Raw genomic sequence first — 12,169 nt, 5'->3', positions numbered from 1 at the left:
ACGGGATATTTATATCGCGGTGCCCCTTGCCGACCGGCAGCACATACGGGCTTTTTTTGGTCTTCGGGTTCAAACACGTAGGCTTCAATGCGTCTTGTCGTCATACCAATGCAGCAATACACCGAACGGGCGCCGATGAGGCTTCTCATCCGCTATGAGTATTTTGGGAGATCAGAGAATTGGATTCCCGCGGCAATTTGATGAGAAGAATTGATGAGTGGGGGCTCGAACTTATAATTATCTCATGGACAATGACTCATTGCCTTACAAACACATAATTTGGAAAACATCATGAGCTTAAATCATTTCTTGAATCAAATTCCGTGTAGTGTACTTTACTATAGCCAATTAGAAGCGTAAGTTCCATTTGGTTCGCGACTGGAATCGAAATTGAAATGGACTAAAATAAGAATCAAAAGGCAGCGATATCTTGTCACGTAACCGAGATTTAAATACTAAAGAAGAGTAGGAATCTGATTTTGGAGGATTGGAGCATTTTTATTTTTTTTTCAAATTGGAATGGAAATGAAGTTTTCCCTACGAAATATGCCTGCAATGTTCTTAAAATTATCAATACTACTATAGTAGCTTTGCTAAAAAAAAAGTTGATAATTTATGATGTTGCATGGAATATTTAGGTGAAATTCAATTTTGAATACTGTTTTCAGGGACCATCCCTCTCCCAATTTTCTGTGTCCCTGGTCTTAATCCTTCACAATAGCAATCTTTCTTCTTAATATTTTAGCTTTAAAAAATCCTCTGGTTTGTTGGAAATTTTGAAAATTATTATACCTTAGTAGTTAGTTCTAATAGGTTAAGCTTTTTGAGTTGATGGGGTCATGAAGGTGATCTGTGAAACGTGCAGCAACAGGCTTACAAAAGGATGATGTATTGACCAACCGTACAAAGTTGTTGGGCATCATGTTCAACCCAACGGATCATCGTGACATGCCGTAGTCTCCAAATTGATGATTATAGAAATTGAATGAGCAAATGTTGTGATCTCAAGATGTTTTGATGAACCAACAAGAAAAATGGAAAATCAAAATAAAAAATATATTTGATGCTATTTTTTTATTTTGATTTTTAAAATTATTTTATTATTTTATAGAAAATAAATTAAGAAATTCTTGCTTTATGATATAGGAGATTTATTCAAACTCGATGTGAACCGCTTTGCCCACTACAAAAAACACTGAATATAGTCCAGAAGTAAGATCAAAAAGTACCTATCCTCAATAAAATAAAAATTCACTATTTTTTAAAAAAAATATTTTTTACCACTATCATAGGTACCATCTCCATCGACTGCTATCATTACCATTGTTGCCTCGATCATCTTTACCATGGCCATCACCGCCATTATTGCTATTGCCAACATCTCTATTGTCCTCGCTAGTGTTTTTACTACCTTTATTATTATCTCTATTATCCTACTGCCGCCATTGCCATCATCGAAACCTTCTCGTACTACCTCCATCATATAGTCACCACCACCATGGCCTTTACCACATAACCACCAGCATCATGGTTACCACCATTATATTGTCAGTACCTCCACCATTATAGCAGTCTCTATAATCTTTTCTATTATTGTCACCATCTCTGCAACCATTATCATATTTATATTTTTAAAATAATTAATTATATTACATATATTAATATTTTCATTTTTAAAATAAAAATATTTTTTTATTTTTATTTTTAAAAATAAGTAATGGGAAAGTAATGCTAAGAAGCTTAAGAAGGTGACTTAAGAACGCATATACTTTAAGGGGTGCAGGCCTGTGCCTCATCTTCCTTTTGAAATCTTTTTATCAAAGTGGCACCATTATTGCATGGAATGAGACATTAAGAAATATATCATAGCTTCTTAATCTTGTAATATGGTTGGTGGTATGCTTACCTTTACAGCATGCTTTAATTTGAGTGCAATTTTAAAGACCAGTCCACTTGTTGCAACGTAGCCAATTAATTCAGAAAAAATGCTAAACATGATGTGGACCATTTTAGTCTTTGCGGATGGGACTAGACGGGATCAACGAGCGAGATTTATCAAGACACCTATTAAGATAATCTTTCTTTTTAATTGTATAACTTTTCGAGATCTACGATGTGGCTCCCTCCTAAGAGCAGCCATGCAGCTAGCAATCAAGCCTAAATTTCATTATTTAGGATCCAAAATAGATTGATCAAACCAAAAATTTTCTTTTCGAAAATGAATTTGACCGGACGTATTTTTCAATTCAAGAAAAATTAAATAGAGTAACAGAAATCAAAGTTGATGTAAGAGTTAAGATCTTTCTCTCATATAATTTTTAGTTTTGGCATATTTATTTCTACTTATCATGTTTATTGTTCAAAAACTAGTTCTATTTGAAATAGAAGAGGAATGCGGTTTGAATTATGCAAGAACGGACCTCATTATTATAAATAGAGGCTATGTACCTCGATTTTTGAATTATTAATAGAAGAAAAGAGACCTAAATCCTACTTTTATCAATTTTTTAATTTTTCATTTTTTTTTTGAAAAAATTGAGTTGAGGAGAAATTCCTTGATCTCCACGATCGGATCATCCATGGCTATGTCATAATAAATTGGATTAGGTAAATGGAGCGTCAACTGAGATATATTTTCCACTATGGTCTCTATCAATTTAATAATGTTTGGGGAAGAGCTCAAATAGTCATGATCTTGATGACAATAGTGACATTGGGTGACATGATGCTACTTCCTTTCTAAAGGCTTCCTTTGACACCTCGAGTCTCAGCTTTGTGAAAATATCTCTATATTCCACTGGAGAGTCCTTTCCGGTGACCTAATATAAAGCAAGGGCCCATACATATGCCTCGCGGGGTCCAATCCGTCCCTCAGGCATCTTGTTTGGGACCTATATTAGATAAGAGTGGTTCGAGTAGTGAGACGAACTTTTCTAAAAGTCATAGTTGGTAGGTTACATTATTGATTTGCCGGATGGTGAACAACCCCGGAGCTTCTGATGGCCAACCAAAAGGGTTGAAGATGGGTGAGTGGAGAGCAGTTGAGAAAACTGATGAAGTGAGTCCTACTACCTGTAGATCACTACTGATCCGTATCAACTTCCATCCCTGTCACAGTAGAAGCAGCAAAGTAGCACCCCACAAAAGTACCGTACTACCTGGAGACTTGTTTCTCTTTCCCCTAATCTGAACTTGGTTGAAACATTTATCAAAACAATGCCAACGAGGAGAAAACCGTGCCAGTTTCCAAATGCTGCCTTCATCAGCATAAGCCTTTGCATGATGATCAGAGATCCTTCTGGAAGTGCTTTCGTGAGCAAATGAACTCTCATGTAGCTTAAAAAAATTCCTCACCATAGGCTATTGTTAGAAAAATATGTAACAAAAACCGAAACATGAAAGCAAAGTGACGAGAAATCTAGAATGTTTTAATGCACGAGTCTTGTAGTAACTCCACCAATCTACCATGTCATTACATTCACGTCAACACAAGATGGTGTTAATAAAACAACACGCATATAGGATGGGCCTACCAACATCAATATATCCAAGTCCATTCTCGGTGGATTGGACCGAAGCAATGAATACACGACAGTATGCAAGCTATTTGTAGCCCAGTAAGTATGAGTCATGGGCTGGTTCTTGCTTTCTTTGGGTCTGCAATGGTTCGGTGTGGAGTCCAAGGTTGGGGCAGGCCCAGACTAATTGATCCTGATGGGCTGAGATTGAGCCCTGTCGCAAGCACTTCATTTAAGAATCCTCCACCGGACATTCCACGGAATACCCATGATGCAGCTTGAGACACCAAGGTTGTCTGGTCCTATCCGTACATGCGATCTAAATGATTCCAACACTGCTTTGCAGTAAACCTTCTTTTTTAAGAAAAAAAGGGAAATGATCCAAAAAATGCTGCAGGCACTTTCACCTCTCAGATCATTGAGAATTTTTCTTCTAATTACATGGTTCTCATCTGTTCTCTGACAACCAGCTTAGCATCAAGGTTGGGAACGACTTTTTTTTTTTTTTTTTTTTTGCTAATACGGGTGGATCATACCTGACGGATACGGATACCCCCAATAAAGTCAAAAAATAAGATACCTCGAAGTGCCAAAGACAGCTCCCCATTTCCAGTCCACAAGGTGCCTCCGGAATGACTAGCTACATACGCAGTCACCCAATCCGCCGCACCATTGGCTTCACAGTAAATATGCTTGGCCTGAAAGATCCATCCATCCCTCACCATAGCCCAAATGTTCCGGAGCAAGGGATGGTCTGTACCGTCACCCCTAGGACCCCCCTAGATCCAACTGATAACGATAGCAGAATCACCCTCCAGGATGATAGACCTGGCCTGTAACACATACCAGGCATGGCAAAGGCTGCCCAAGCAGCTCTCAGCTTCGCACTCGGCACCGAGGTGTCAAATAGCTGACTACCCCCAGTAGCCACGACCCTGGCAGACGGGTCCCGAATAACGAAACCCGTACCTCCCCTAGTGCCACCATCCAGGACTGACCCATCAAAGTTGACCTTGAAGAAGCTCGAAGGTGGGGGCTCCCAGGTGAAAAACACCGTGCGGGATGCTGCCGAAGCAGAGTGGGAGCTCCAGATGTCCCGAGCTATCAAGGTCTCTCCAGCGGGGATGATGTGATACAGCTCAGCCGCCTGACAGCGGGCACTCTCAACCACAAATCTTGGCGACATATATCGTTCGTCGAATGTACAAGCGTTCCTGGTCAACCAGATCTGGTAGGCGGTACAGCTCGCTCGAACCACCACCTGACAAAGCGTCGGGGACTCCGAGCCCTGACGCATAGACTGTAAGAACTGGTCCCTACAGCTCCAAGCCAACTGTGGGACCCCTGCCAGGCGCCAAGTATCCCTTGCCCATGTGCACCGAAACAGGACATGGTCCACCGTCTCGACCGCACCGCACACCCCACACTCCAATGGGATCCTCATTCCTCGTCCTCCAAGTACAGCTCTCGTAGGAAGCCGGTCCCAGACCACCTTTCAGAGGAACAACGCGACCCTCGGAAGGAGGCCCAATCGCCAAATCCAGGCACAATCAGGACTAGGCTCATACTCTCGCCTAAGAATGCGGGAAAGATCGCCCATCCGGACTCTAGGACTGGTCGAGGAACTCCACACTTGTACATCTGGTCCACCATTCCGAGGTAGGGAGAGAGAACGGACCCTCTCCGCCAGATGCTCCCCGAAGAAGCGGGCCAATCGAATCTCATCCCAGCCGGCCTCCCCGGGGGACATGAGATCACAGACATGTAGACCCTCCCCAGCCTTGACACTAACTATAGTTGGCCAAAGGCGCAGGGGAAAGCCATCAACCCATGGGTCCTCGGTCACATCGATGCTGCGCCCGTCGCCTATCAACCATCGGGTATGATCCGACACCATGGGCACATACCTCGCTATCTCACGCTATAGAAAGGAACTACTCCGCCCTCCTCAAGCCCAACCCTCCGGGCCTACCCTCCCATAGCGGGCAGTCATGATCCGGCTCCAAAACCCCTGCGGCTCCAGGATGAAGCGGGAAGCATGCCGGGCGAGGAGCAGCTCTCGTCTCTCCAGGAGAGACAACACCCCTAAACCACCTTCTCTGAGAGGGAGGCAGATACTCTCCCATGCCACCAGGTGCACCCCACGGCCCCTGCCAAGCGAGCCCTATAAGAAGCCCCGAAGAAGTCGCTCGATCTTCAGAAGGACTGATCTTGGCACCACCGTGTTTGCCATAAGATAAATGGGCATGGAGCCCAGTACAGATCTAATCAGCGTTACTCTACCCATCATAGATAGGGACGCTGCCCTCCAACCCTCTAGCCTACTCTGGACCCGTTGCACCATCCCGGTGCACTCGGATACACGCAGTCTCCTACCTGTGATCGGAACACCCAGATAGGTCCAGGTCCCGTCCTGCTCGGGCATCTCCAGAATCCTCCGAATCCCCCGTCGAATCCCGGGTGGCGTACTCGGACTAAAGGAGATGGCGGATTTCTGGGCATTCACTTTCTGACCACATGCATGGCAGTAGGTGGCCAAAACCCGCCTGATAGCCTGAGCATCTGCTATGCAAGCATGCGTCAGGAGGAGGCAGTCATCGGCAAAGAGTAAATGTGATATCGGCTGGGCCCCTGGAGCTGGGACGTAAGCCTCCAGCTCTCTAGCGGTGCACGCAGCCCGCAATGACCGAGACAAGACATCAGAACAGATGATGAACAGGTACGGCGATAACGGGCAACCCTACCGAAGCCCCATAGTAGATCTAAAGAAAGGGGACAGTGAGCCGTTGACCAAGATAGAAAACCTCGGACCCCGGACACACCCCATAACCCAACCAATCCAGGTATCATGGAAATCAAGACTTTTCAAGGCTAGCCTAAGAAAACTCTACCTGATTCTATCGTAAGCTCGCTCCATATCCAGCTTGATAGCCATCAAGCTTCGTCGCTTCGAGGCCCATCGAAGATTCCACATCATCTCTTGGGCCATCATCTCTTGAGATATGGTATAACAACTTGTATCGAAGATCCCACATCATCTCTTGTGAGCGACTTTCACCCACGTCTATTCAAAGTCGAGATTTTTTTTTCTATATATAATTCATTCTTCAATTCATTCCAATATTCTCACGACCTTTTAGGGTCTAAGTTCTCGACAAAGCATGGTGCTTGTCTCCGAAATAGGAATATAAACTTTGAAGCTTTTCAATCCAATTAGAGGGGCAATAATTGGTCGTACTACTTCTGGATTTATAGATAAGTAGTGGAGGCGGCATTTTGGATGGTAAAAAGTACTAGAAGAAAGTTCGATACAAGTTGTTGTACCATATCTCATCCAAAAAGACTAGTCGGAAGGTATTATTTGAATTTCTTGATCTTGTATAAGTACCCAAGATCTACCCAGCAAATAACTGATGTGAGATTAAACACATGTCCGCACGGATCCTCATATACTCCCTCCGTTTAAGTCTTGATGTCATCGTTAGGCTAAGGATTCAAATCCATTCAAATCTAATCACAAACATCACGATCGGTCCGTAGTCAGCCCCAATAGAACCGTATTGCAATGTCCCCTAGTCCAATTACGGGTGGAGCTTGCTCTAATACCATTTGTAACAATGCAAGACCTCGTCCAAAAAAGCTAGCGAGAAGGTATTATTTGGATTTCTTGACCCTGTATAAGTATCCAAGATCTATCTGGCAAATAACCAATGTGGGACTAAACACATGCATGCACGGGTCCTCACAGTTACAGAAAAATTCCGTGGAGCACCGGTAAGTTCTACACTAATTTTGTCTTAGACTGCAAGCTGATGTACTATATTCTTAAACCGAAAATTATCTTAACCGCTACCTTATTCCTTCCATTATATACTATAGGTAACCATACAATAGTGGGGCACAATTAATACCATCCAGAAGAGAAGATGGTGAAGTGTGGCTCCAAATTATATGCTCCCTCTTCCCCGAAACACCAAAGTTCCATATCCTCGCATTGTGTCTGCTTGTGTAAAAGAGTATACGGATAGATGGGAATATGCTCTGCCTGCTGGACAATAATATAGGCATCTAATTCCAAATATTATTTGAGCAGAGCAAGCTGTGGTAGTAGTGTGAGACAGCTTGATTGGATGACATATCTCATAGCAAATGATTCATTGGCTCTCTCTCTCTCTCTCTCTCTCTCTCTCTCTCTCTCTCTCTCAGCCTCAGAAAAGGGGGGGGGCAAGATTCATTGACTTCATGCATGCATCGGCTTGGCCTGCTTAAGGAAGAATTAATAGAGATTTTCTGCTAATCAAAAATGGTCTCCCAACCTGCCTCGAGATGCATGCTAAGCACGTCAGCACTAAATACTGCTGCATAAGTTTTGGGGGTAGATAAAAAGCCTCAATTGTCACTGTGACACTATTGTATTGTTTTTGGAGTAGTCTTTGAAGTACTGGTGGTGTAATGGGGTTTGCTGTCCATCATATCCCGAGACGCACGACAACAGCACCTAACAGTTGTGTATATATCCTCATATTATTTTGGCATTTTATCAGCAAGAAAACTTATATTCTTGTGCCGATTGTGTTGGAGTTATGGTTTCAAACCCGAATCTATAATGCTGAACTAATAACTTCACACCTAAAATTTTCAATACGAACGTTACTGTACTTGGAGAGGGGATTTATTTTTTTTTATGTCAGGGGAAGCTAAATTGAGCCACCCGGCTTTTATTCAGTAAGATGAAAAAATTACAGCAAAGATGGGACCATCGGATAAGATACAGCATATATAGAAGAAGGCGACCTAAATGAAGAGTTTACATCCAACCAGAACCACAGCTATGAATGCAAAATCTGAGAAAGATGAGAGAGAATATGATGCAACGGCTCCAAATTCAGGTAATCCTGAACCAATTCCAAAGGACACCAGTTCCTGTAATTAGAGCCGTAAAGAATGAGACTTTTAAGTCCCGTAAAACCTAAATAAGTTCGGGGTTATTATCAATCCTAATTTTGGAGTTTAATGGTTTTAATTCACGTTGCATTATCTCTTAATTTCGATGTAGTCTGTAATTGTCCAATCCTATATCCTATTAAATAAGGGCTGCACCATTTGTTAACGGCGAAAGTGGAAGAAGGCCGCAACCTTTCCTTTCCTTTTTTCATTCCTTTGTTATTTTGACTTCATTTGTGTGTGCGCTTTGAGTGAATATGTTATCTTTTTTAGCCGCCCGAGCCCACCATTATAGGTGTTTGGGATTAGCAATCTATCAAACCTTCATTAATTTGTATCAAGTCTAGCTCCAATTTCCTCTATTCCTCTTTGTAGAGATGGTCTCAAATCTCGTTCAGTTACAGGTTTCCAAGATTGACAAAGGAGAACTACATCAACTGAAGTATCCAAGTCAAAGCTTTAATTGGATGTCAAGATAATTGGAAGATTATTAGCAATGGGTACGCTGAACCCATTGCTAAGCAAGAGGCGGCATACACTGCAGGGAGACGAAATGTTTTTAGAGATTAAAGGAGGAAATATAAGATGGAAGATACCGACGCTATGGAGAAGCTGCTTTAATATCTCACCCCTAAATCCAAGCATGTGGTAGCGGCAGTTTGCCAAAAACCTAGAGGGTCTGACTGTCGAGGAGTTGATGGGATCATTCCAGGCGCATAAGCAATGCATTCAGGATGGTGCAAATCCTAGTTCGCAGGAGCAAGCACGGTAGTCAAAACTGACTCTAGGCCAACAAAAAGGTGGTCAAGGACATTGGAGATTCAAGTTGTAGAAAATTCCTGTGAATTTGGCGTTTTGCACCATTTAACAGACCAAAAGATAAAGATTGTGAATTTTGAGAGGAAAAAACACAAAACCCAACCAACCTTTTTAGATCCCAATAGACAGATATTTCAAGCAGGCTGATTTTGTTTCTTCAATCCTTTGCCCAAGATTGTTTCTTATTTTAGCAATATTTTTAGCAAACTTTCGAAGGAGTAAGGATGCGTTTAAAGAGAGATACTCCCCCACGCACCTACAGACCGGTAACGTAAATATTTTTTGATCATTAAGAAGATGGGTAGAGTGGTTAGTTTCGTATCCCCTGCCGAATCAAAATCTCACCAGAATAGCTTAGCCCAGCTTCATCATGTCTAGTTTTCACCTCATGCTTCCTCTTGTGTCATTGATTCATTTCATATGTCAAACGAAACTAAATGGCTCCGTTCGAATATGTCACAAAAAGATAAGAAGTTACAACTACTCTGGATAAGAAGTTACAACTACTCTGTCATCTTTTTTTTTTTTTTTTTAATTCTCTTCCAATGTAGACTATGTTATTTCAAATGAACCTAGCAGTCTAATGCATGGGCCCAAACAAGGTGCTCTTGCTGTGACAATCGCAGTAGGAAGAGCAAGATGAGGGAGAGGACTCTTTGAGAGGCTGCGATGGAGGGATGCGACCGGCTCTCCCGAGCTCATGGAATTTATTGATATCAAAGTTGTGGGCCTTCATGAGCCGCTTCTGTTTGGCGGCGAAGCGGCTCTCGAAAAAGCCCTCGAAAGAGGGGTCCCTGGAGGTCCTCAGGAAGAAGGCATAGCCCGCCATGAAGTAGAGGGAGGTGACGAAGAAGCAAATGGGCTCCATCACGTCCCAGGAGAGCTCCCAGAAGGTCAGCCGCATGAAGCCCACGGTCTGGATCCCCAGGAAGCCCAGCCCGCACCAGAGCTCCCTCCTCACCTGGGCCTCGGCCTTCATGTCGATCTCCGCCTTTTTCTTCTCCATCTCCTTCAGCTCTTTGATTTCCGGGTTGTTCGCAGGGGGCACCGATGCCGGAATCATGTTCTCGATTGCTTTTGCCACCTAGTGATCGACATACGTATCTTTATTTAGTCATCATAGAAAGAACGAAAGAGCTTGCAAGTATATTTATATTTTTTAAAAGGATAACACGGTTTTCACAGTTTAAGGGCGCATATTCCCCCATTTTTCTTGGTTATCATAAAGCTTGGAAGTCTCCGTTTTTTTTTTTTTTTTTTTGACTCTCGATAATCGAAGTAAAACTATTTTAACAAAAGAAAAAAAATTACTTTATACAACACAGCTCGGGCCAAAAAAAATTAAAAAAATATTTTCTTATATATTTTACTATAAGAGAATCCAATGTATCTTTCGTTGATTTTTCTTTTTGTTTTTGGCTGACTTGCACCGTTGGATTGCAAAATTTTTCATCCATCATCTGCACAGATCTTGAAATGTCTATTGCAATAATTTTTTATGCAGTCACGGTTCCTTTCCCGGAGCCCTGCAGGCTGCAGAGGGCTGGGGCGGTGCTATCAGTGTGAGAACTCTTTAGACCCCGCAAAATAATTAATTAAATAAATTGATGAAGGGCGCTAGAACAATAGAAACTAGCTAACTACGGCAGAAAATGGAGGGGGCTCACGAGGTCGGGACGGAGGAAAACGACGTCGCCGAGGACGATGACGGCCCCGGAATCGTCGAGCGCGCGAGCGACGCCGAGCCCCTGATCGACGCCGGCGACCCCGCAGCAGATCTGGGTGAACTCCGCGTACGCCACGCAGCTCCTCTGGATCCCCCTCAGCCGCGCCCGCGCCGCCTCCATCTGCGCCGCGCGCAGCACCTTCCTCGCCTCCTCCACCGAGAGCCGCTCCTCCTCCTCCTCCTCCTGCGACGCTGCCAGCTGGGATCTGGGCGGGGGGGCGAGCCCCTCGAGGCGGAGGCGTTCCCCGTTCAGCCTCCGGATACGATCGGCCAGGGCGTCGCCGACCGGGAGGGGGAGCCGCTCCGCCGACTGGAAGAGGGCCCGCCACTGGAGGAACCGGCGGAGGAGCCCCCGCTCCTCGCTGGAGTCCGCGAGGAGGTGCCGGAGGTAAGAGGACGGCTCGGCGGCGCGGAGGCGGGGAGGGAGGAGGGTGCCGGCGGAGGAGGACCTGGCGGCGTTGAGGAACCGGTGAGCCAGGGTTTTGCCGAACGCCATTGCTCGGACGTCGGAGGAATGGGGGTGGAGACTAGAGAGAGAAAGGGGAAGGGACAGAGAGAGAGCGCGCTGCTCTCTTCTCCTGTGCTCCGGGGTCTTGCTTTCAGAGCCTGCGTTTCTCTTTCTTATTTTTTTGTTCTGTCTTCGGACGGGGTAAACCGGTACGAGGGAGTGGCTTATATAGAGTTCCAAAGGGATAGGATATCGTCATATCTCAGGAGATATTGGAATTAGTGGAAAGAAGGGGAAGAGAGATTCAGGAGATACGCTGGAAAATTTTTATGTAATCCGCCTTCCAGAAATATTTTTCTCCATTTCGAAATAAATTTTGTAAAACCCTTCTTAATTATTTTTTTAAAAATAATGAATATTTGGATCCCATACATTAAAAATGATTACGAAATAAATTTCTCCATGCACGCAGAGGGACTCTTCATAATTATTTCAGAAAAAAACTGAATTTAAAATTATTTTAGAATGCCCTTCACTAATTCCATACATGCTTAAAAAATAAAAAAAATTAAAATAAATTGTTATGTGAGGGGTCTCTTCTTAAATATTTAGAGAAAGCATCAAATTTAGAGTTATTTAAAAGCCATTAACTAATTTAGAGTTATTGGTTGTTTAAAGTCCACATGCACAAAAAAAGAATTCGAGAAAATTTTC

The 12,169-nt window shown here is 43.5% G+C and overlaps 1 protein-coding gene across 1 annotated transcript; it reads right to left on the bottom strand.

The window, feature by feature from the left end:
• Positions 1–9,656: 9,656 nt before the first annotated feature.
• On the bottom strand, positions 9,657–11,638 carry LOC103707502 (calcium uniporter protein 2, mitochondrial). Its single transcript, XM_008792016.4, has 2 exons — positions 10,949–11,638; positions 9,657–10,365 (listed from the first exon to the last, which is right to left on the bottom strand). The coding sequence occupies exons 1-2, from the start codon at positions 11,501–11,503 to the stop codon at positions 9,862–9,864; spliced, it is 1,059 nt and encodes a 352-aa protein (XP_008790238.2). The 5' UTR covers positions 11,504–11,638; the 3' UTR covers positions 9,657–9,861.
• Between the last annotated feature and the right edge of the window lie 531 nt (positions 11,639–12,169).

Source organism: Phoenix dactylifera, chromosome 6 (assembly GCF_009389715.1).
Source record: "Phoenix dactylifera cultivar Barhee BC4 chromosome 6, palm_55x_up_171113_PBpolish2nd_filt_p, whole genome shotgun sequence".
Taxonomy (NCBI): Eukaryota; Viridiplantae; Streptophyta; class Magnoliopsida; order Arecales; family Arecaceae; genus Phoenix; species Phoenix dactylifera.
Note: the sequence above shows the minus strand (reverse complement) of the source record. Positions and strands in the feature narration are given on the sequence as shown.